Source organism: Lissotriton helveticus, chromosome 4_1 (assembly GCF_964261635.1).
Source record: "Lissotriton helveticus chromosome 4_1, aLisHel1.1, whole genome shotgun sequence".
NCBI lineage: Eukaryota > Metazoa > Chordata > Amphibia > Caudata > Salamandridae > Lissotriton > Lissotriton helveticus.
In genome coordinates, this window is record NC_136063.1 from 403,343,618 (window position 1) to 403,369,828 (window position 26,211).

The following is a 26,211-nucleotide window of genomic DNA, read 5'->3' on the forward strand; positions in this document are numbered from 1 at the left end:
TTCTGGCGTGGAATGTCCTGTAAAGAACTGAAATAAGCACGCAGGGGCGGCGTCTAAGTAGATACCACAACCTCATTCTGGCTATCACAACACCAACGCAGAGTCGACCAACGCCACCTACCAATGCGCAGGGGTACTGCGAAAGAAACATTTTCGGGATCCAGGCTGATGCCTGGGGGTAATTCTACGGTAAGGAATCGATAACTAATATGTGTCTCTTACAGATATATCATTACCTAAGGTAAGTAAGTTTGTTCTTTTGCAAAAAATAAAAACCTTCATTTGTCAAAGTATTCCTCACTTGTCACTCTTTAACTGGCAATCATCCAGTCTTTGATTAATATTTCAATGATCACCAGAATTTCTTCACATTAAATCCTGTGGAATCACTTTTACGTTGTCCTGCCCAAACCAAAATGACAATGACACCAGTAATATGCAGACAGTTGATTATTAGTATATGGTGTGGCATCAACCGTATTTATTTTCTACAATTAATGAACATATCTATTTTAGGGATTTCCGAAGACAGCTTTCCATTGATACACGTCCGTACAGGCCACCATCAGAAGGAAATCCAGGTGATGATTCTGATCCAGTTCCATTACATCGACAAGCACTCGGAGAAAGACTTCACCCTCGTGTCCTAGCAATACAACCAGTAAGAATAATGTGGCTTCCAGATATGTTGTTACAATGTGATACACTTATTTAAATTGGATAAAATCACCTAATATACATATTTATGTTTTTTGTATTTTCGAAGAAGGCTTGTCAAACAAACCTGTTGCTTATATTTCTGTCTCGATTTAATGGGCAAAGTTGTTTAAAAGCTGGTCGTCGGCTGTCACCAAAACTTTTATTAACTAAAATGCTTCTCTTTAAAGTGTTTGCAGATATAACGGATAGCCTGAATGCTCCTCCAAGTCTCCTATTCCACCTTAAAATACAACATTGAAAATCTGCCTAATTCAGATTTCCCAGCATTTTGGAAGTACATTTGATTTCTGCCTGCCTTTTAGAATACTAGCTGAATGTACCTTGCACTGTGTCCTGGTATTTTGTTTACTACTGCATATACTTACAGGGTGACATAGGAGAAGATGCCGTCATGGTAAACAGGTCAAGAGCAATGCTGGATAGCTAGATTTCTGCTCAGTCGGTCCTGAGGCTGTAAAAATCAACCCTAATTCCTCCCTCATTCTCTGACTCACAAGTTCTAAGAGTATTGTCACTTTGACTACTGCTTGAAATTTTATGTGTAGCAGCAATTTGATGGTGTCTAATACTCATTATATACAGGACTACCTTAAATTGTTTCAACTGTTAATTTTTGTTAAGATCTAGTTTTACTGGAACATCTTCAGTGGGAGTCCAGAGTAAATCACGTTCGATCAGGACCTACTGGGACACCTAAGCATGATGTGACACTGCTAGCACAATGGAAGCTATATTTCCCTTCGCTCTGCATTTGTCTCAGGTGAAAGCATCTGTGATGCAGCCTTTACGGGGCTCACTTTTATTGTTTTATGTGTTAATTTAATTCCACTAATTTTGCCTTATGGTACTTGAGATCTGCACTAGACTTCTGAGTTCTCCTAGTCTTCTGGTAGAATCAAGGCCTGATAAGGACTGCATAATGCAGTGTGGTCCTACGAGTGTGAGAAGAACCATACTTCCTAGCCCAGTGTAGTAGTCACAGGTAACATCTAAGTGCGGCAGGCCCCATATGGAACCTGCATTGACAAACAGCACCTATCCGAATGCTTGCTCTTTGTTTCATGGAGTGGACAAGGGCACAGCAGGCTGCTGCGCCTTTCTTGCTTGGCTCCCCAGAGGCATATTGGTAAAGCCCTTATCAGAGTACATTTGCTGCAGCTTTTGGCCTCTTGGAAGGTAAAGGAGGAGGTGCAGCTACATCATTGTCATAATGTGTGACAAATTCCCAAGGGCCAAACTATACAAGTACTTACAAATTGATTTTGGTGGTAGTCTTGCAGCTACAAACTACAGTCCTGCTCAAGATGGGAAGATCTTTCTAGTGCATTTGGGACCTAAAACAAACCTCAATAAAAAAAATTATAAATACTTGCTAATTTTATAGGAAATAATAAGTGGACAAGGTTAATCAAAGGAGGTGGTTTCCTCTCAGAAAAAAAGTGCTAAATTACAGAAGAAGATGGAGGCTTTTGAGGAAATGTACCCGATTGGAAATTCCTAACTGTAGGAGAGTAGGGTCTGCAATCCTATGATCACCCAGATTTTTTGCTTTTTGCTGCACTGGTTTACGACTTTCCCTGGCTGTGGGCCTGCTAATCAGACCCACAGCCTAGCTGTTCTCTCTATCCAAATTGTACTCAGGTACTGAATTGGCACTGGGCCCTCTCCAAGACCCTGTACCCAGGGCTGAGGTGCACCCAGAAGTCTCCCAGGGGCTGAAGCATGTATTATGCCACCCCTGGGCTGACTAACTAAACTGACACAACTGGCTGCACGACAGCTGGGGCAAGGTGGTGTACTCACCCTTTGCTTTAGATATAGTATACCTATATCTAACCCTAAAATGGACACACAGATCTCCTATCAGTCACTCCTATGGCAGGCCTTAACAATCCTGAAGGCAGAGTGCTTGGAATCGTGTGAGATGGTGCTCTGGCATGAGCTGAGCCTGTCTGCGGCTTTCGGGATCTATCCCTTAGCCGTTTCCATGATATCGCATACCATATACTCTTAAGTGCATTATAATCCTCGCGGTTATATGCCAACTCTGGTATCGCTTTATCAAAACATGTCGAGTAAGGTGTCATACGAATTGGAATACTAACCCCTCGCCAATTCTGGCGACGGGGTTAGCATTCCACCCTTCTAGAGGGACACGACATGTATGTAACCTGTAACCCCGGTTAAAGTCAGACAGAGCCTTAGCATCCACAAAATGGATGCTGCCACCGAGACACAAGTCTGCCCTCCTGCTGCTGGGAGTCCTCCCAGAGCAGGAGGCAAGGACAAAGGGTTTCCTGCCAGGGGCGGTGCCAGCACCGCCCCAGACAGGGTTTTGTGTATTCCAGGTAGGCAGGGCTTCAGAGGAAGGTGACTGCAAGTGGCACCCCGGTGCTCACTGTGCATAGGCCGGCTGAAACCAGTTCCAGGGGCACTCCAGCCCCTGGCCTGGGGAAAGCCCGCCAAAGGAGAGGGGTGTAACCACCCCCCTCCTGGTCCCACCCCTAGGGCAGGACTTAGTCGCGTGCCAGCCCCCTTCTCCCAGATAAAGGTAGGAGCAGGCCCCCTTCCAAATTAGATCATCTTGGGAATCAAGACACAACTTTCTACGAAAGGACATCAAGATTTCTTCTTCAAGATTCTCCCTTGTGACTAAGGAGTAGTCACCCTGCATCCGCAGGCACCATCCTAAGAACACTGCGGTCTGCTGTAAGTCCTTTCTCCGGAATCCGACTGCCCAGCTCGACAAGACCCGGCTTCCCTGGCACCTCCGACCTCTACTCACCTCTACATGCAAGCTGAGAACCGTGAGTGCGACGAGACCTCAAGGGACCGACTATTGCCAAGACTGCCCGACTTCTTCACAGCAAGCCCGCCGAGTAATCTCCTGGCGAGTGCTTTGGGGTCCGAGAAGCCCCAACCCTGAGCAGCTCCAGTACCGAAGAGCAGCCCCCCAGCATCTCCACGATCGGCGTGGGGCCCTTCTGCTTTTTGCTGCTCACCGCGTTGTTTGGCTACTAGCCCGCTGGCTTGTGGCCTTCTGAACGACGCCCGACGACATCACGGCTGCTGGTCTGGTTGCTCCAGACTGGCTCTTGCTCCCTTCCAGAAGAGGAGCACCCCGGACCCTCCTGGTCCACTCAAGACGCCATTTTGAGTCCACCGCGTGGGCTTGAATTAGCCAAGGCTTTGTTGCCCAATCCTGGGTTCTTCAACGCCGACAGCTTCATCCATCGTGGGACAGCTCGCCCCTCCATCCTGGTCGCCGACAACGCCTCCTGGTCCGTGAGATCTGCAGAGCACAGCGTCGCCCACTCACCTAGTCGAGGTGACTACCATCCGGTGCCCTCCTGGTGCCCCCTGACTACTGGCTAGTAGTCACGAACTTGGTCCCCTCTGCTTTCAGGTATCGTCCATCTTCAAGATCCAGGCTTGGATCACTTCGAACTCTCTTCACTGGTCGCCTGCCAGCATCTTTCTTCCAGGCTCCTGGTTCGTCTACGAGGATTCCCGACGTCTTTTGAGACCTATGCAGCTGCAGCCCCTGGGCTAGGTAACTTCGGCATTTCGGTGCCCCAGCATAGCCTCACTATCCAAGGGTCAGGATCCACTGTCGTTTTCTCCCTACCAGGTCGGGTTCGCCCGTGAACACTAACTTTAACTTTACTAGCTATCATAGACTTTGTCCCGCATCCCGTGTGAGAGTGCACACTCTGCACCCGAGTCCCCTGGGCCTCCTAGAAGTAATCTAACGATTCTATAGTCAAGTCCTAGCTATTCCAAAGCCTATTAGTACTGTACTTACCTGCTAGTAATTTCGCATTCCACTTTCAGAGTATATGGTTTTCCGTGCCCCTCGGGCATTTGTATATACTGTGCTAACTTAAGTATTTTCGTAAGAGTTTTGTTGTGTGCCTAGCACCCTGTCCTCATAAAGAGTACAGGGCTGTTGTGATTCTAATAAATACACTGTTTATTTTCATAACACTTGTGTGGTGTCCTTTCACTGGGTGTTCAAGGGGTAATGTGATGGTAAAACAGCTGGCTTAACACGCCCTCTAGATTCTTAGCCTTAGACTGCTCGTATCCATGCTACTAGGATAGCTGGTCTATAAGGTTGACTTACAACCAATCATCAATAAGGGTTGTTTGGACTGATATATAGTGATCACTAGAATAGTGAACACTGCACATCAGGCCAACTTCTCACACTAACTTATCTGTAAGTCCCTAGTAAACCCAGGGCCTGTAAGTTAGATGGGCTATCCCACGACTTGCAGCACTGATTGTGTCACCCTGGAGGTCCCCCAAGTAGAGCAAGCCCCGCCTCCCCAGTTGGCCACTGCAGACTGGTTGAACAATCATGCCCTGCTAGCCCAACTTTGCCATTGAAAGCAATGGCACACCACCACTTCCCCTGGACATGTGTGTAAGTCTCCCCTCTGGCAGATCTACCAAGACCTGAAGGCAGGGTGCAACATATGAGACAGACAAAACATGTACTTTACATGTCCTGACAGTAAAAGATGGGAAACAACAGTTTATTCTGTGGAAAGACTTGGTTGCTCAATTGGCGAGTACAGGTTTACACATGGACTGCTCAGCTGTGCTAACTCCTGAACGATGCAACCAGAATGGGCACATCAAGGTAACAAACAAATGGTTACATTAAGCCCGACTTGTTTCTTAAGTAAACATTATTGTAACTTGTTGTAGTTTGAAGCTTTAGCAAAGGTTCCACTTCTTGCCTTCAATACTCCTGTTCCTTCCCGGGCACACACCGAGCCTGCTCTACTGGTCTGCTTTCTATCCTCCTGGAGATACCTGCAAACAACTCTCACGAAGGAGAACAATGAGGGATTGCAGGCCAGGGAGATGTCACCTCCCTCCTGCAGGAAGTCTTTTAAGGTGGTATCCCCTTCAGGAGAAGCCGCCTTTGAAGGTCAGACGTGTAGCACTAGTGGGAAGGGCTGCCCCATTGTTGAGGTAAACAGGCTGACACTAGAGACATAGAGGGGAAACCAGTTGCCAAACCAGTTTCCCCATCGGCATGTAGCTATGAGGTAGCCACACCCTGTGTTTGGGCTAGGAAGGTCTATACACCAGGAGAGGGGTCTTGTCCTCTTGGGAGCAGGCAGAATGTTGAATCTTGGGTTAGTTGTATGCCACACTCCAGAGGAAGGGATCACTAGGTGAGAGGGAACCATTGGCTACCAACCAGATCCTGTCCTGAGGGCTTTTTCTGAGCATAAGAGGGGCACCCTTGGCACCCAAACCTCAAATATCGACAGACACTGATGAAGGACCGCAGGTCTGCCCTCCTGCACCGGGGGGGCCAGCAAAGAGTGGCTGCACCAACAAAGACTCCCTGTGTCCCTCCAGACACACCCTCTCTCCAATCCTTCCTTTGATATGTATGACCAACAAAGACTGCACCTGGTGGCTAGTAAGGAGTGTGACTGTCCCTTCTGTGTCCTGCTCAATGAGAAGTCTTCTCCAGAGACCAGTCAGTCAAGAGAACTCCAAGGGCCACCTGACTGCCAGCAAGTAAGTCAAGCAGATAGTATGGCTTTAAAATTTTTACTACCCTCTGTGTTACCCTGTTTAAAATATTTCTTTGTTCCTTTAGTTTGCAGTGTTTATGCTTTCCAGGCCTCCACGGTATTTAGCACTTATGAGGAGAAAGCATTTAACTTGCTCACTTCCTCCTTGATTGTTAGCCAGTGCAGCCTTCTAGCTGCCTACACCCGGCAGACTATATAAAGCTGATGATGCCAACGCTCAGCAGTCGTGCATGGCTGGCTCGCCAGTGGCGCTAGCCTGTTTGCATCTGACCCTAGCCAGGAGCGAGGACCCCTGCCTCTTTCACCACCAAACTCCAGTACCCCACTAGGATTACCTACTCTTCAGAAGCTCTATTTAAAGTTAAACACTTTTATTCAACCTATGCTCCTGTAGCTATCCACTGCAATGGTCCTTTTCCACTCCAGCTGGAAGGCCTGATAGTCTGTTTAAAATGTCCCACAAAGTATCCAGTGTGATGTGTAAAATTATAAGCGCCACTTTGCTGACGCACCCAATGAGGTTTTAAATACCTCCTCTCCCCCCTCATATTCATCAGTGGCAAGCAGCTTGTCTGTCTGCAAAATCGGGTCTCTGCCAAAACATTCATCTGATAGAGACATCTAGCTGCAGATTCCTTAACTTAGAATCATCCCCAGGCGTCAGACTGGATCCAGAAATGTTTTGCAGCAGCAACTCTGGACGCCGGGGACGGCGCCACACGACCCCGCCCTGCTGTCGTCCACGGATGTGACGTCAGTGAGGTCATATAAGTCCCTCCCGGCACGCTGACGTCCGTTTCCTTCTTTTCTGCGTGCAACGCGGATCAGGAGTAAGCGGTTCCTCTGGCCTGTTTTCAGGCTCCTTTTGACGCTTTTGCATCTGGAACAGGGTGCGATGCCTTTGGGCTTTGACGTGTGCCTCCTGTTCGCGGCAAATGTCCACAACTGACCCACGCCTTATCTGCATGTGGTGCCTGGGCGAACACCATGACTCGACGTATTGCGACACCTGCCAACAACTCAACCCGAAGTCCCGGCGGGAGCGCCGGATGAAGCTGCTGTCGGATAGCCTGTCTCAATCGGAGCTTCACGGTCCCTGGCCTCCTCTTCAGCGGCAGGTCCCGGTAGCAGAGGGTTCAGTTTTCACCATCAGTCGCCATCTGGTTCCCGTGTGCGCCACTCGCCCGTCCCTGTTAAGTCCTGTCGCCAAGGTCCTTGACCTCCCTTCCTCCTGTTGGAGAGGGAGCTAGTTCCCGGACTTCTTCGCACGTGCGCCCCCAATGGGCTGCCCCCTCCTATTTGCCATTTCCTGGCTCAGACCCAGTTGGTGGCTTATTCTGCGGCCTTGCAGGCCTCCCTGGGTCCCCTCTTCTCCCTGGGGCGTACTCGGACCCCCCGCTGCATGCGGGGCCTCCGGTTGGACTTGCCTTGACCTCGGACTGTGGATTCCCCTAAGAGGTGTTCCCCTGTATTTTGTTTTTTGGAGCATGATATACCCCAGGTGGGGTACTTGTATGCTATTGTATAGCCTTGCCCCGCGCCAGGAGGGCGTGGAGGTACCTTTGGGCTCCTCTCTTCTCCTGGCATCATTATCTTACCGTTTAGGTTTTTTTTCCCTTGTTGCTAAATGATTCTTCTACCATTGTCTCTTGGGACGTTTTTTCAGTGTGTTTCAACACGCTTCTTCCGAGCCTGCCACCGGTGCATTAGGCGCGTTCCTGCTATAGCTCCCGAACTGCGTTGGTCTCGTGGCTCGCCCTTTTTATAGATACCCGCATGTTGATGACCAGTGGGTATCCTTTTTATATGCCTCTGCCTTTCTTCGCTTCTGCGATGGCTGGTCCACTATCCCCTTTTTTCAGGGAGCAGTTGGGTGACTGTGCTCAGGTTTACCATCGTTTTACACGGCGGCGTTTTTCTTTTGCATGTTTTATAGTAGACTTTGGTGACTTTTCATGCTGCTTTGGCAACAAGGGTTCCGCTCCCTGGGGTGAGCCTCCTCTTCTGGATGTTCTTCTTGGGGGTCTTGTCTGTCCCGTTCATGTACTAAACAGTCCCTCTCTGTTGTGGGGGTGCGTTTCTCCTCCCAGTCGGAGGTGGTGGTTCCGGAGATCTGAGGTTGTCTCCACAGCTCTGCGTGCACTTATTCGCAATTCCTATAGGCTCCTTCGGTGCCTCGGATGGCACACCTTGGATGTGTCTTCTTCCCTTCCGGTTTCACACTTATCTGGGTCTGGTGTGCCTGCGGGACAGTTCCTCTTCTGGGGGTCGGCACGGGTGCTACGCCCTGCCTCTCTGTCTCCTTTTGGGTACGTTCTTCCCCTTGGCCTTCAAGTTGCCTTGTTGGGCAGTCTCTTAATCGTCTTAGCCACGCCACTTGCTGGTCTCTGTAGCTGTCTGCTATGTCCATGTTCCTCATTGTGGTCCACCTCGGTGCGCTTCAGCGGGTTGCTATCCGACCCTGTCGCTTTCTTGTGACTGAGTATTGCACTTGGTGTGTCTTGTGCTTCATGCCTGCGTTTCTGGGACATTGATCAGTCCCTGCTTCTTGTTCTGCGCTTCCTAGCGGTTGCCTGTCCGGCCTCCCTTGCGTAGGGCCATCTGAAAGAGACACGTTAGTATTAGATTCCTTACCTTAGAATATCCCCAGGCGTCAGACTGGATCCGGAAACTGTTGCGTAGCAGTACCCTTGCGCGTCGGTAGGCGTCGTCTGCGGCTCCGCGTCAGTCGGCGGCGTCGTGGGCGCCGTGATGACGTCGTCGGAGTACTTAGACGCCGCCTCCGCGTGCTGACGTCAGTTCTTCTTTTTTCCGCGCCAGCAAGCGCAGATCTGGCAAAAGCAGTAACCCTAGTCAACCTTGGATGTCTTCTTTCCTTCCGGTTTCACCCTTATCTGGGTCTGGTGTGCCTGCGGGACAGTTCCTCTTCTGGGGGTCGGCACGGGTGCTACGCCCTGCCTCTCTGTCTCCTTTTGGGTACGTTCTTCCCCTTGGCCTTCAAGTTGCCTTGTTGGGCAGTCTCTTAATCGTCTTAGCCACGCCACTTGCTGGTCTCTGTAGCTGTCTGCTATGTCCATGTTCCTCATTGTGGTCCACCTCGGTGCGCTTCAGCGGGTTGCTATCCGACCCTGTCGCTTTCTTGTGACTGAGTATTGCACTTGGTGTGTCTTGTGCTTCATGCCTGCGTTTCTGGGACATTGATCAGTCCCTGCTTCTTGTTCTGCGCTTCCTAGCGGTTGCCTGTCCGGCCTCCCTTGCGTAGGGCCATCTGAAAGAGACACGTTAGTATTAGATTCCTTACCTTAGAATATCCCCAGGCGTCAGACTGGATCCGGAAACTTTTGCGTAGCAGTACCCTTGCGCGTCTGTAGGCGTCGTCTGCGGCTCTGCGTCCGTCGGCGGCATCGTGGGCGCCGTGATGACGTCGTCGGGGTACTTAGACGCCGCCTCCGCGTGCTGACGTCAGTTCTACTTTTTTCCGCGCCAGCAAGCGCAGATCTGGAAAAAGCAGTAACCCTAGTCAATTTTTGACTAACTTTTTTGATCATTTTTGATCGTTTCTCGAAGTCTTTCAACTCCGATTGGTGCCCTAGGGATGCCCGGCTTTAAGCACTGCGAGGATTGCGACCGCACGATGTCGGTGACGGATCCTCACCACCTGTGTTTAACTTGTCTATGTAGGAGAGTGGGGTCTGCAATCCTATGGTCACCCCAGATTTTTGCTTTTTGCTTCACTGGTTTACGACTTTCCCTGGCTGTGGGCCTGCTAATCAGACCCACAGCCTAGCTGTTCTCTCTCTAAATTGGCATCCATGTACTTTAGGTGCATTTACCAATTGGTACTGGGCCACATTATCAGTCCCTGCACAGTGTACCTTAGGTACCCAGGTCATAGGTGTACCCAGGGCCTACCAGGGGCTGAAGCATGTATCTGAAAGAAACAGGTTAGTATTAGATTCCTTACCTTAGAATATCCCCAGGCGTCAGTCTGGATCCGGAAACTTTTGCGTAGCAGTACCCCTGCGCGTCGGTAGGCGTCGTCTGCAGGCGTCCCCTGCGGCTCCGCGTCGTCGGCGTCGTGCGCCGTGATGACGTCGCTGGAGTATATAGACGCCGCCTCCGCGCGCTGACGTCAGTTCTTCTTTTTTCCGCGCCAGTTAGCGCAGATCCGAAGAGCAGTACTCCGGTCTTTTGACCAAGTTTTTTGTTAACTGATTGATCCTTACGGTGCCGGTAGGATGCCCGGTTTCAAGAGTTGTGACGAGTGCGACCGCATGATGTCGGTCACCGACCACCATCGACTCTGCCTCCGGTGTCTGGGCGCGGACCACGACGTGGAGTCCTGCGTCGACTGTCGGGCCTTGACTGGAAAAGCTAGGCGGGAGCGGTCCCGCAAGCTTCTCGAACTCCGGTTGTCGGCCCCGCGTCGAGAGCGGTCCCGGTCCGGTCGGAGGTCGAGGGAGCGGTCGAGGGAGCGGTCGCGGAGCCGCCATGGGCGCTCCGGGAGTCGCCACCATTCCTCCGGCTCGTCAGGTAAGCACAAGAAGTCGGGGCGTCGCCATCGCACCCCCGACTCCCCCCGACGCCCGCGTGCTGCGGCCGGGGGCTCGGGTGACCCCACCCCCGCGGTCCCGCATGGGTCGCCGACGCCGTCTGCCCCACACCTGTCGGTCCCTGGGGAAGGCGCGTCGCGTGAGGAGATCGAGGCCTTCCTCATTGCTATGAGGGCGAGGTCTTCTCCGGCGGGGCCTTCGGCGCCTGCGGGCCCGTCGGTCCCGTCTGGGGGCCCGTGCGGTTCGGGTGCTCCTGCCCCGGCGCCGCCGGTGGCTCCGGCCCCGGCGCCGCTGGTTCCCTCTGGTTCGTCGCCGGCTGGTCTCCCGGCCTCTCCGGCGTCGGTTCCTGTGGGCCAGCCCATGGTACCGCCCCCGCGTGGTGCAGCGACTCCGCCGTCGGCTCCGGCCGGCGTCGGGTCCCCGGCACCGACGCCGCGCGGCGCCACCCCCCTTTCCTCCCCGACTCCGGACTCGGAGCCGGACCGGCGTCGGCCGACGCCGGACCCGACGCCGATGGGGCCTGTTGACCCCGATGTCTATATCGTCGACCCAGAATATGGGTATGACGAGGAGGAGTATGGAGAGGGTTGGGAGGGGTCTGAGGACCCTCTATCCCGTGCCTGCCAGTACGATGTGGACTGGGTAGGTGATCTGGGTGATGCCAGTGGCCTGGACGAGTCGCCCAACCCTGGGTTTGTCTCTCCGTCCCCTGTGGCGTCCGAGGCGGGTGCTGCCTATTCGGTGGTCCTGATGAGGGCTGCCAAGGCCTTACACCTTGAGCTCCCCGTTGCGAAGGTCAAACCGAATATCCTGACGGAAGTTTTTAAACCGCAGTCATGCCCCCAGGAGCCTCTGCTGCCGTTTAATGAGGCCCTGACGGATGTCCTTCTGGGCACCTGGTCCAGGCCCGCCTCTGGTGCGCCGGTTGACCGGAACGTTGCCAGGCGTCACCGTCCCTGCGCGGACGACCCTGCCTTCCTGTCCACCCATCCCTCCCCGGAGAGTCTGGTGATCCAGGCCTCCACTTCGCAGTCCGCATTTCCGTCGGCTCCGCCCGACCGGGAATCAAAGAGGTACGACCAATTCGGAAAGAAAGTGTTTTCCTCTTTGAGTGCTGGGCTGCGGTCTTGTAACACCGCGTGCCTCTTGGGCCGCTACACCCACTCCCTGTGGGATACGGTCGAGGAGTGTTTGCCGCAATGCCCCCAGGAAGTGCGGGACAAGCTCACCCGGGCCTTTGTTGAAGGCCGGGATGCGGCGCGGTACTCGATCCGTTGTGGTCTGGACACCACGGACTCACTGGGACGGGCCATGTCCACTACGGTGGCGATTCGTCGCCATGCCTGGCTGAGATCTGCCAACTTCTCACCAGACGTCCAAAATACGCTTATGGACATGCCATTTGATGGCAGTCGCCTATTTGGTGACAAAGCGGACCACGCGCTGGAGCGCTTCAAGGACTCCAGGGTCACGGCCAAGTCCTTGGGTCTCTCGACCCAGACCCAGCGCCAGCAGACGGGTTCGTTTCGGCCCTTTCGTGGCCAAGGGAGAGGAGGTCCCACACGTGCTGCCAGCCACGCGGCGCAGAGCGCTCCCCAGCGCGGTGGCGCCCGTGGTTTCCGCCGTGGTGGCGGTAGAGGCCAGCGTCGTGGTCAGTCCACGCCTCCCTCCGCTGCGGCATCCAAGCCTTCCTAGTCCGAGCTTTCGGGCTCACGTGACGCCAGTGGGTGGCAGGGTTCGCCATCACCACTCCCGCTGGCGCGCGATAACATCGGACAGGTGGGTGCTGCAGCTTGTCCGAAGGGGCTATGCCCTCCCCTTCGAGTCCACTCCTCCAGCCATGCCACCGCAGAACCACCGTGTGTCGGGGGACCACTTGACTCTTCTGCAGGAGGAAGTTACGGCCCTCTTGGCCAAGGGGGCCATCGAGCGCGTTCCTGGGCCAGAAGTAGGGTGTGGTTGCTACTCCCACTACTTTCTGGTACCCAAGAAGGACAAGGGAGGCCTGCGTCCTATCTTGGATCTACGGAACGTCAACGGCTTCCTCCGGAAGGAGAAGTTCAAGATGTTGACTTTGGCTCAGGTCTTGGCTGCTCTAGACCCACAAGACTGGATGGTAGCGTTGGACTTGCAGGATGCGTACTTTCACATCCCCGTCCTGCCGGCCCACCGGCGTTACCTGCGGTTCACGGTAGGCCACGAGCATTTTCAGTTTATCGTGCTCCCATTCGGCCTTACCAGCGCCCCACGGGTGTTCACGAAAGTGATGGCGGTGGTCGCAGCTCATCTGCGCCGGTTAGGGGTTTCAGTCTTCCCCTACCTCGACGACTGGCTGTTGAAGGCGGGCTCGCCCCAGACAGTCGTCCACCACCTTCAGATGACGGCAGACCTCCTGCACGAGTTGGGGTTTTCCATCAATGTGCCGAAATCACACCTGTGTCCCTCTCAAAAGCTCCTTTTCATCGGAGCGGTTCTCGACTCGGCGCAGTTTCGGGTTTATCCCCCGGAACGGCGGGTCCGGGATATTCAGGCTCTGATTCCCATCTTTCAGCCGTTATCCCGGGTTTCGGTCAGGTTGACGCTGCGGCTTCTGGGGCTGATGGCCTCCTGCATCCTTCTGGTGCATCACGCCAGATGGCGGATGCGGGCTCTGCAGTGGGACCTGAAGTTTCAGTGGGCCCAGCATCAGGGCAACCTATCCGACCATGTCCTGATCTCGGAGGGCACTGCGAGACAGTTGCAGTGGTGGCTTACAGACCGCGATTGGGTCAGGGGCAGATCCCTCTCCCTTCCCCAGCCGGAGCACGTGGTTGTGACGGACGCGTCCCTCCAAGGCTGGGGTGGCCACTTGGGAGAGGCGGAGATCAGAGGCCTCTGGTCTCCGGCGGAGTCCCGGCTCCATATCAACATGTTGGAGCTGCGGGCGATTCGCCTGGCACTGAAGGCATTCCTCCCCTTTGTCAACGGGAGTGTAGTGCAGGTGTTCACGGACAACACCACCGCCATGTGGTACTGCAACAAACAGGGCGGTGTGGGGTCGTGGACCCTTTGCCAAGAGGCTCTGCGCCTCTGGCAATGGCTGGAACGTCAGGGCGTGACTCTGACGGTTCAACACCTGGCAGGTTCTCTGAACGCCAGGGCGGACGAACTCAGCCGTCGGTGCTCGGTGGATCACGAATGGCGTCTGAACTCGGATGTGGCGAGAGGCCTCTTTCAGCAATGGGGAGAGCCTTGGTTAGATCTATTCGCCACAGAAGAGAACGCGCAATGTCATCAGTTCTGCGCGTTGGAGTTTCCAAGACGGCACTCGCTCGGCGACGCCTTTCGGCGCGAGTGGAGTTGCGGTCTGTTGTACGCCTTTCCGCCTATACCACTTCTGCCCAGAGTGCTGAAGAAGATCAGGCGCGACCGGGCCCATGTTATCCTTGTGGCTCCGGACTGGGCTCGAAGGTACTGGTATCCCGAGCTACTCAGCATGACAGTCGGTCCCTCGATCCGCCTGCCCCTTCAGGAGGACCTTCTGTCGCAGCAGCAGGGGACGGTCCTCCACCCGAACCTGTCCAGTCTCCACCTCCATGCGTGGAGATTGAGCGGCGACAGTTGAGGCCATTTGACTTGCCTCCTGAAGTCTGTGATGTCATTCTGGCAGCCAGGCGTCCCTCCACAAAGTCGGTATACGCCTGCCGGTGGAACAGATTTGTGGCATGGTGCACAGCAAAGGCTGTGGATCCCCTTTCTGCCCCTCTATCTGAGGTTCTCCTCTTCATCCTTTCCCTTGCCCAGCAGGGCTCTGCTCTGGGCACTATCAAGGGCTATCTTTCTGCCCTTTCCGCCTTCTTGAGGCTACCTGATCAGCCATCTTTGTTCAAGTCCCCTATTGTGTTAAGATTCTTAAAGGGCATCACGCACATGTATCCTCCAGCTCCGTTCGTGATGCCTCAGTGGGACTTGAACCTGGTTTTGACTTTCCTGATGTGCGCTCCCTTTGAGCCCCTTCATTCCTGTCCTCTCCGTCTTCTCACCTTAAAGACGGCCTTCCTGGTAGCCATCACCTCTGCCAGGAGAGTGAGTGAGCTCCAGGCTCTTTCTGTTCAACCTCCTTTCTTGTCTGTTCATCCTGATAAGGTGGTTCTTCGGACCAGACCTTCTTTCCTGCCCAAGGTAGTCTCTGCTTTTCACATTGGGCAGTCCATCACCTTGCCCTCCTTCTTCCCGCCTCCGCATCCTTCAAAGGATGAAGAGCGGCTCCATCGTCTGGACCCAAAACGTGCGCTTTCATTCTATATGGATCGCACACGCCAGTTCCGGGTGGATGACCAACTGTTTGTTGGCTACGTGGGTGAGAAGAAGGGAAGGGCGGTACAGAAACGGACCATCTCTCGGTGGGTCGTCCTGTGCATCAAAGCATGCTACTCTTTGGCTCGGAAGGAGCCTCCTGTTGGGCTGAGGGCCCATTCCACTCGGGCCACGGCGGCTACTACTGCCCTGGGCCGGGGAGTCCCTTTGCAGGACATTTGCCAGGCGGCCACGTGGGCCTCGCTGCACACCTTTGCGAGGCACTACTGCCTGGACAGTCAAGTCCGGAGGGATGGCTTCTTTGGCCGTTCGGTCCTCCAGGACTTTCTGGTGTAGGTTGTATTGGTTCGCAGACCCACCACCGGGGTTGGTATTGCTGGGGTATCTATTCTAAGGTAAGGAATCTAATACTAACCTGTTTCTTTCAGATGAACAAGTTACTTACCTTCGGTAACGATATATCTGTAAGAAACAGTAGTTAGTATTAGATTCCTTACCGCCCCGCCCATCCTCCCCGTTCTGCGAACTGATACCTAGGGTTAGGGACATCCCTTTCAGGGCCCTAGTTTCAAATGGCACCAGTGTTGGTTCTCACATGGCTCTGCGTGTTCTGGCGCGGAAAAGCTGTGTGCAAAGAACTGACGTCAGCGCGCGGAGGCGGCGTCTATATACTCCAGCGACGTCATCACGGCGCACGACGCCGACGACGCGGAGCCGCAGGGGACGCCTGCAGACGACGCCTACCGACGCGCAGGGGTACTGCTACGCAAAAGTTTCCGGATCCAGACTGACGCCTGGGGATATTCTAAGGTAAGGAATCTAATACTAACTACTGTTTCTTACAGATATATCGTTACCGAAGGTAAGTAACTTGTTCATTATGCCACCCCTGGCTGGCCATCTAAAACTGACACAACTGGCTGCACGACAGCAGGGGCAAGGTGGTGTAATCACCCTTTGCTGTAGATATAGTATACCTATATCTAACCCTAAAATGGACACATATACTCCTATCAGTCACTCCTATGGAAGGCCTTATCAATCCTGAAGGCAGAGTGCTTGGAATTATGTGAGATGGTGCTCTGGCATGAGCTGAGCCCGTTCGCAGCTTGCGGAACCAAGTCCTAATAGCTGTTCCATGATAACGCTATACCATATACTCTTAAGTGCATTATCAACCTCGCGGTTAAATGCTAACTCTGGTATAACATTATCAAAACATGTCGAGTAAGGTGTCATACGATTTGGAATACTACCCCCTCGCCAATTCTGGCGACGGGGGTAGCATTCCACCCTTCTAGAGGGACACGACATGTATGTAACTGTGAACCCCGGTTAAAGTTAACTCTAGCCTCAGCATCACAAAATGGATGCTGCCACCACAGACACAAGTCTGGCCTCCTGCTGCTGGGAGTCCTTCCAGCAAGGATGGCTTGGACAAAGGGTTTCCTGCCTTTGGAGGTGCTAGCACCACCCCAGACAGGATTTTGTGTATTGGGGAGGATATGCCTGAAAGGAATGAGACATGCCTGGGGCACACAAGGTGCCCTGTGCATACACGGGTTCAAACCAGTTGCTGGGGCATCCCCGCCCCAGCTCTGGTGGGAAACCGGACAAAGGATAGGGGGTGTAGCCACCCCCCCTTCCTGGTCCCACCCAGGGGAGGGACCTAGTCAGTAGTGCAGCCCCCTTTAGGAGAATAAAGGTAGGAGCTGGTCCCATTCCAAATTAGATTATCCTGAACTATTCAACAAGAAGAAACTCTGGCCTTCGACGTTCTGCTCCACAGAAGACTGAAGAATCTCCCTTGTGGGCAAGGAGTGTCCACCCTGCAATTGCAGGCACCATCAAGCGTCCAGCGGCTTCACTTTGTCGTCTTCCCTCGAGGATCCAGACTTCAGAGCCAGACGAGACCCGGATTCCCAGACCTCTCCGACCTCAACCTACATCTACAGCAAAGCTGAGACCCGTGGGTGCGACGAGACACGTGGGACCAGCCATCTTGAACGAACTTGCACTTCGCTTCCAGCACGACTCCCGAGGTAAACTCGACCAAGTGCTTTGGGGATTGAGAAGCCCCAACTCCGAGCAGCCCCTGCACCGAAGATCAGCCCTCCAGCTTCCACGAGATCTGCGTGGGGCCCTTCTGCTTGTTTGCTGCTCGACGCGTTGTCTGGTCACTTGCCGGCTGGCTAGTGGCCTCCTAAACGACGAACCTTTGAATCTTTGCTGCTGGTCTGGTTGCTCGAGACTGGCCATTGCTTCCTTCCAAAACAGGGGCACCCCGGACTCTCCTAGTCCGCACCAGACGTCTTTTCCCTTCACCGCGTGGGTTGCCTTTGCCAAGGCCTGTTGAGTCCAATCCCGGATCCGACACCGCCGACAGCGAGAGCCTGCGTGGGACAGCTCGTGCCTCCATCCTGGTCGTCAAAGACACCTCCTGGTCCACGTGGCTGCAGAGTCAAGCGTCCACTCTTCACCTGATCGCGACGACAGCACCTGGTTCCTTCCTGGTTCCACACCGGTCACTGGCTAGTGATTTTGAACACTGTCCCCTCTGCTTTCAGGTTCTCTACTTCACCGATCCACCCTTGGATCGCACCGGACATCTTCCTCCTGGTCGCCTGCAGCATCTTTTCTTTCAGGCTCCATTGACTTCAATGCGAGAACCCGACACACTTTGGCACCTATGCACCTGCAGCCCGTGGGTGAGGTAACAAGAGCATTTCGGTGCTCAAGTGTAGTCTAACTGTCCTAGTGTCCAATTCCACAGTCGTTGTTGTCCTAACTAGTCAGGATTATCCGTACTTACCTTTTACTTGAACTGTACTGTCCATAGACGTTGTTACGCATCTCGCGTGTGAGTTCACACTCTGCACACGCGTTCCGTGGGCCTCCTATTACTTACCTGAAATTAGTGTAGCGTGGTCCCATCGAGCCTACAGCCTCTGGACAGCTCCATTTCTTTTATCGACTTTCACATTCTACTTACTTAGTGTATGGTTTGTCGTGCCCCTAGGGCACCATTGTAATTTTGTGCAACTTGTAGTATTTTTCGTAAGAGATTGTCATGTGCTTAGCCCTCTGACCTCATAAAGAGTTCAGAGGTGTTGTTATTAATAAATATACTGTTTATTTTCATAACAACCTGTGTGGTGTCCTTTCATCTGGTATTCAAGGGGTTATATTGTCGTAAAACAGCTGGCTTCACATGCCAAAAGAGTTTAGCCTAAGACTGCTTTGTCCATGCTACCATTAGGATAGCTGGTCTATACTATAAGGTTGACTTACAACCAATCACCATAAGGGTTGTTTGGACTGATACAAGGTGATCACTAGAACTAGTGAGCATCATATATCAGGCCAACTTCTCACATTGGTGGCAGCAGTGGGATTTGAGCTTGCTGTTGTTTTTACCAAATATAATCTTGAAATATCATTTGAAAGATCACATAAGGTACCTAGGTACATATAACAAGTTTAGAAATACTCTGAGTTCTACTAAACCAGCTGTTGTAGTAGAAAGGGCCTAGCACACCCGGACTACAACTCTTAGCAAGGGATCAGTAGGAAAACCCATAGTGTACACCTACACCTCACTAGAAAGCATGTCTACCCATGGAGAGACTTCAGAGACTCCCCAAGTGGTTAGTGATCCTCCACAGGTCCTTTCCAGATATGCAGCACTCAGTTTCCAGGAGATGAGACAATTGTGTACCTCCAGGAAATATAAACCGGGTTCTAACCCTACCACTCCTTTTCTGTTAGGTCTCTTAGAGACATATGATGCCAGAAGGGCTGCCAACACAGACCCCTCTAATCCAGATAGGAGCATGCCAGCCTTAGAAGGTACTCTTGGTGATCCAGATCTCCCTGAAACAGAAGATGTAGAAGAGGAGGAAGAGGATGAGGAACCCTCTGGGGATGAGGCAGACAAAGGTTCTGTGATAGTCAGCAGACTCACAAGGGCCAACTTAGACCTACATAGGGAAGGATCTGGGGGACCCCCAGTACTGAACCTAAGCAGGCCTAACCATGGAGTTAGAAGAGATAGGTCTCATTCTAGGGACTCCATTAGATATGTGCACTCTCATGCCTCTGCTCAGAGGAGGATGACTTCCCCTCAGAGGAGAGAGCATGAGGCCAAGATGAAGGAAGCTAATCTGAGGATCCAAAGGGAAGAACTTGCCCTTGCCAAAGAGAAGCTTGCCTTTGCTAGAGAGCAACAGTTGAGTGGGGTAGTCCCCACTGGTGGCAGCACTATCAATAGGGATAGAGACAGGAGTTTTGATAATCGACACCTGAGTAAAATAGTGCCCTCCTATAAGACAGGAGATGATATCCACAAATGGATAACTGCTTTGGAGAGAGCCTGCAAAGTACAGCAGGTACCCCAGAGTCAGTGGGCAGCTATATTGTGGCTCTCCTTTGAAGGTAAAGGTAGAGACAAGCTCCTCACTGTTAGAGATGAGGATGCTAATGATTACCAAGTCTTGAAAACTGCTCTGATTGATGGGTTTGGCTTAACCACTGAACAGTACAGGTTGATGTTCAGGGATACCCAGAAAACTCAGGCTCAAGATTGGACTGACTTTGTTGATTGTGCCACTAAGGCTCTGGAGGGCTGGTTACTGGGAAGTAAAGTTACTGATTACACAGGATTGTATAATCTAATTATGAGAGAGCAAATCTTAAATAATTGTCAGAACCAGTTGTTGCATCAGCACTTGATTGACTCAGATCTGACCTCTCCCCAAGAATTGGGAAAGAAGGCAGACAGATGGGTCAGAACAAGGGTCAAGCAGCAGAACCAGAACCAGGGTGGTGGCCAGAAGAAAGCAGACCAGAAGGGTAATGAGAATAAGCAAAATGACCAGAAGTCTTCAACAGGGCCCCAACAGCCTAAGGAAGGGTGGGTCCCAAACTTCCCAAAAGAAGAAGAATGATGGTCCTAAGAAACCATGGTGCCAATACTGTAAAAGTAAGACTCACTGGTTTAGTGAGTGCACCAAGAAAGGCCAAACTCCTACCACTACTGTCCCTAAGACACCTGCGCCCCCTAGTACAGGTAGTAGTGGTAGTGTACCTCCCAAGTCTATAGTTGGGTTAACCCTGGGAACTGAGGTGGGTTCTGACTTGGTCAGAATTCCTACTCAGGCAGTTCTTGTTTGTACTGGGGACATGGATATGACCCCTAGTGTAAGTCCTAGTGCTCTGGGCAAATACAGACAAACGCCTTTAATTAATGGAAAAATGGCTCAGGCCTACAGGGACTCATGTGCCAGTGTCACCATGGTGACACCAACATTTGTGGACCCTGACCAGATCATGCTAGGTTCAGATTACCTAGTGACCAATGCTAGCAATGTCACTACCAATCACAGTATGGCAATTGTTAATTTCTCCTGGGGAGGGGTAACTGGCCTCAAAAGGGTTGTAGTCAGTTCAGACCTCCCAGTAGGTTGTCTTTTGGGCAATGATTTGGAATCCTCACTGTGGTCAGATGTGGAGTACAGGACACATGTAGAAATGCTAGGTCTCTCCTCACATGTCCTTGCTGTGACTAGGTCACAGGCCAAGAAATGCCCAGCTGAACAAGTGCTGGATCCTGGAAGAATGGACCACACACTACCCAAGAGAAGGAATGGTAGGGTTAAGGCAGAGCCTTCCCCCCTGCCTCAGGTGGAGGATCAGCCCTCTCAGGAGGCTGACCCAGAGACCCCAGAAGGAACTGTCCTAGAAGAACTTGAACCTGATCAGGTTGAGTTTCTTGGGACAGGGGGCCCTTCCAGGTCAGACTTGACAGGCCCAATTAGATTGTTCCTCTCTTGAACCCCTCAGACAGCAGGCTGCTGCTGAGGCTGCAGGGAATGCTACTTGTGCCCATAAGGTATATTGGGAAGATGGACTCCTATACTCTGAGGCAAGAGACCCCAAGCCTGGTGCTACCAGGAGGCTGGTCATCCCCTTGTCTCTTAGAGGTTTGCTTCTCACCTTAGCCCATGAGATTCCCCTTGCAGGTCACTTAGGCCAGAACAAGACTTGGGACAGGCTTGCCCCACACTTTCACTGGCCTCATATGACTGAAGACACTAAAGAGTTTTGTCGCTCATGTATCACCTGCCAAGCCAGTGGCAAATCAGGTGGCACAACAAAGGCCCCCCTCATACCACTACCTGTGGTGGGGGTACCCTTTGAAAGAGTGGGATAGACATTGTTGGACCAATGGACCCCCCAACAGCATCTGGGCACAGATTTATACTGGTGGTAGTGGATCATGCCACCAGGTATCCAGAAGCTATTCCCCTTAGGACCACTACAGCTCCTGTTGTGGCCAGGGCCCTCCTTGGAGTTTTCTCCAGAGTGGGGTTTCCTAAGGAGGTTGTCTCTGACAGAGGTGCAAACTTCATGTCAGGATACTTGACTGCAATGTGGAAGGAGTGTGGTGTCAATTATAAATTCACCACACCCTATCACCCACAGTGCAATGGGCTTGTTGAGAGATTCAACAAGACCCTCAAAGGGATGATAAAAGGGTTACCTGAAAAGCTCAGGCGAAGATGGGACATCCTTTTACCCTGCCTCCTGTTTGCTTACAGAGAGGTCCCACATAAGGGGGTTGGTTACAGCCCTTTTGAGCTTCTGTTTGGGCATCCTGTAAGAGGACCCCTATGTCTTTTGAAGGAAGGATGGGAGTTACCTCTCAAAAAGAAGCCTAAACTTGACATTGTGGACTATGTACCTGGTCTCCGCTCCAGGATGGCAGAGTACATGGAGAAGGCATCCAAAAACCTTGAGGCCAGCCAAGAACTTCAAAAAGCTTGGCATGACCAAAAGGCTGTCCTAACTGTGTATCATGCTGGACAGAAGGTGTGGGTGTTGGAGCCAGTGGCCCCAGCAGCTCTCCAAGACAAATGGTCTGGAACCCATACCATCATTGAGCAAAAGGGAGAAGTCACCTACTTGGTTGACATGGGAACTCCCAGGAGCCCCCACAGGTTGCTTCATGTAAACAGGCTCAAGGCATTTGTCAACAGGGAGGACATGGGCTTGCTCATGGCCACAGATGAGGGACAGGAGGAAGAGAGTGACCCTCTCCCAGACCTGCTCACTCAAAACCCTGATGATGGGTCAGTAGATGGTGTAGTCAAGTCAAAATACTTTATTCGGTTCATAACAAAAACCACAAAAGTATACATGGGTCAAAGAAAGGGGAAGAACATTCAAACGCAATATGGTTAACTAACAATGACAGCACATCGAGTGAGGAAAGAAATATAACACAAACAATTCAATATAAATAACAATTTCATGAATGAGTTTAAAAACCTACACATTTCATCTCAATTTAAAAATTCAGAAATTGACACTATAAAAAGAATATTATGTAAGACTAACTATATTTTTCCTCAGTCTCATTGCTATATTTAAAAAAGTAGCAACATTAAAAAATTTCCCACGTATTGGTCAACAGTTGGAGATATAATAATGCGGGTTTCACTTGTTTGAAGCCTTTATCCTTCAAAAGGGGTATAATCAATTTTTTCCGTATATCCTTAAGAAAACCTCAAAAGAACATGAAGTCTACAGTGTCCATTACGGAAAAACCATCGCAAGTGCATATTTTCAGATCTGTGGCCTTAGTCCAACATGGGCGGCCTGAAATAAGTAGATGAATTTTATTTAGTCGAACTTGGTTAGTAAGTATCTGTGGTTTGCATTATTAACAATCTTCAGATATAACTCTAGGTCATTGTCTGATGTTACAGTCAGCTGGTGGGCTCTCACAGTGGGCTTACTCAGTTCAAGGCCCTCTCTGTCCATTTCTCTGTGCCTTTTAAAGGCTGACTTGACCCATTTTATGTCTCCTTTGACCAGTTTAGATGGTTCCTTAAATATTTCTGGCCGCCCCAGTAAGACTGCAACCTTTCTAACATTGCTTAACCATGGAATGGACTGCCAATGTTCTAATTTAAGACAATCCGCCAGAATCTCATGATTCACATCCACTTCTGGATTTAGCCAGACCGTAATCCACTTTAGCAGAGGCGCGATGGCAATCCGATCTTCTAAATATCCCACCCCACATTCTTGATGAACTATAAAACGTGGAGTCGATTGTGGTACAGACAAAATGGACTTTAAAAATTTGTCCTCAGCGACCTGTAACTGCTTAACATTTTTAAAACCCCATAGATCTGCGCCATACATAGCTATGGACACACATTTTGCGTCATAGACCTTTAACACTGCTTGTAATGGCTTCACTCCCAATTTGCGGGAAAAACCCAGAACAGCAGAGATGGACCGTACAAACGCATTTCTTTTCTCGGACAGTGTAGTCTTTTCTGACAGCCTCTCTGAACATCAACAAGAGGATTGTAAACAGGTTCTTCAATCCTTCAGGCAAATGTTCTCACTGACCCCCAGTCAGACAAACTGGTGCACCCATGAGGTGGACACTGGTGACAGTCTGCCTGTCAAGAGTAAAATCTACAGGCAACCTGACCACGTCAGGGACTGTATAAAGAAAGAAGTCCAAAATATGTTGGAATTGGGAGTCATTGAACCCTCAGAGAGCCCTTGGGCTAGTCCTGTAGTTCTAGTGCCAAAACCTCACACCCAGGATGGTAAGAGAGAGATGAGGTTTTGTGTAGACTACAGGGGTCTCAATGCTGTCACTAAGACAGATGCCCATCCAATACCTAGGGCAGATGAACTGATAGACAAGTTGGCTGCCGCAACTTTCTTAAGTACATTTGACCTAACAGCTGGTTATCGGCAGATCAGGTTAGCTGAGGATGCCAAGGCCAAAACAGCATTTTCTACCCCAGGAGGTCATTACCAATTTGTGGTGATGCCCTTTGGTTTGAAAAACGCACCTGCCACTTTTCAAAGGTTGGTGAACCAAGTTCTCACTGGGTTGGATGACTTCTGTGCAGCATATCTAGATGATATTGTTGTCTTTAGCTCCACCTGGGAGGATCACCTGATCCACCTGAGGAAAGTTTTGGAGGCCCTGCAAAAGGCAGGCCTCACTATCAAGGCTACTAAGTGCCAGATAGGGCAGAGTTAGGTTGTGTACCTGGGCCACCTTGTGGGTGGAGGCCAGGTTCAACCCTTGGAGAGCAAGATACAGGCCATAAAGGACTGGGCTCCTCCAGCCACCCAGACACAGGTCAGAGCTTTCTTGGGCCTGTCTGGTTACTATAGGAAGTTTGTCAAAAATTATGGGTCCATTGTGACACCACTTAATGACTTGACAAGAAAGACAATGCCAAAGAAAGTTCAGTGGACAGTTAGCTGTCAGAAGGCATTTGATGACCTAAAGCAGGCCATGTGTACTGCACCTATTCTCAAGAGTCCTGACTACTCTAAAACCTTCATTGTCCAAACAGATGCATCTGAGTTGGGTGTGGGAGCTGTTCTATCTCAACTGAATATTGATGGGCATGACCAGCCCATTGCTTTTATAAGCAGAAGGCTGACCCCTAGAGAGAAACGTTGGTCAGCTATTGAGAGGGAGGCCTTTGCTGTGGTTTGGGCCCTGAAGAAGTTGAGGCCATACTTGTTTGGGACTCACTTCAAGATTCAGACCGACCATAAGCCCCTCCTATGGCTAAATCAGATGAAGGGTGAAAACCTCAAACTTCTTAGGTGGTCCTTTTCCCTACAGGGGATGGACTTTACAGTGGAGCACAGACCAGGGACTGACCATGGCAATGCAGATGGTCTCTCCAGGTATTTCCACTTAGAACAGGAAGACTCACCTGGTCAAGGTTAGTTTAAGGTCCCTAAGTTTGGGGGGGGGGGGTTATGTAGGAGAGTGGGGTCTGCAATCCTATGGTCACCCCAGATTTTTGCTTTTTGCTTCACTGGTTTACGACTTTCCCTGGCTGTGGGCCTGCTAATCAGACCCACAGCCTAGCTGTTCTCTCTCTAAATTGACATCCATGTACTTTAGGTGCATTTACCAATTGGTACTGGGCCACCTTATCAGTCCCTGTACAGTGTACCTTAGGTACCCAGGGCATAGGTGTACCCAGGGCCTACCAGGGGCTGAAGCATGCATTATGCCACCCCTGGCTGGCCATCTGTGAGAAGTTGGCCTGATATGCAGTGCTCACTATTCTAGTGATCACTATGTATCAGTCCAAACAACCCTTATTGATGATTGGTTGTAAGTCAACCTTATAGACCAGCTATCCTAGTAGCATGGATACGAGCAGTCTAAGGCTAAGACTCTAGAGGGCGTGTTAAGCCAGCTGTTTTACCATCACATTACCCCTTGAACACCCAGTGAAAGGACACCACACAAGTTGTTATGAAAATAAACAGTGTATTTATTTATAACAAGACTACCCTGGCTCTTTATGAGACAGGGAGCTAAGCACACAACAAAAACTCTTATAAAAATACTTAAGTTAGCACAGTATACACAAATGCCCGAGGGGCACGAAAAACCATATACTCTGAAAGTGGAATGCGAAATTACTAGCAGGTAAGTACAGTACTAATAGGCTTTGGAATCGCTAGGACTTGACTATGGAATCGTTAGATTACTTCTAGGAGGCCCAGGGGACTCGGGTGCAGAGTGTGCACTCTCACGCGGGATGCGGGACAAAGTCTATGATAGCTAGTAAAGGTAAAGTTAGTGTTCACGGGCGAACCCGACCTGGTAGGGAGAAAACGAAAGTGGATCCTGACCCTTGGATAGTGAGGCTATGCTGGGGCACCGAAATGCCGAAGTTACCTAGCCCAGGGGCTGCAGCTGCATAGGTCTCAAAAGACGTCGGGAATCCTCGTAGACGAACCAGGAGCCTGGAAGAAAGATGCTGGCAGGCGACCAGTGAAGAGAGTTCGAGGGGATCCAAGCCTGGATCTCGAAGATGGACGATACCTGAAAGCAGAGGGGACCAAGTTCGTGACTACTAGCCAGTAGTCAGGGGCACCAGGAGGGCACCGGATGGTAGTCACCTCGGCTAGGTGAGTGGGCGACGCTGTGCTCTGCAGATCTCACGGACCAGGAGGCGTTGTCGGCGACCAGGATGGAGGGGCGAGCTGTCCCACGATGGATG

At 51.5% G+C, this 26,211-nt stretch overlaps 1 protein-coding gene across 19 annotated transcripts in view; it reads left to right on the forward strand.

Moving 5' to 3' along the window:
* Positions 1–26,211, forward strand: part of UBR5 (ubiquitin protein ligase E3 component n-recognin 5) — a 2,132,574-nt gene that overhangs the window by 1,766,473 nt on the left and 339,890 nt on the right. For all 19 annotated transcript variants that reach the window (XM_078686916.1, XM_078686920.1, XM_078686919.1 and 16 more), the window contains one exon: positions 517–661. In XM_078686916.1, the coding sequence (XP_078543042.1) occupies positions 517–661 (145 nt within the window). The remainder of the gene's footprint in view (positions 1–516; positions 662–26,211) is intronic.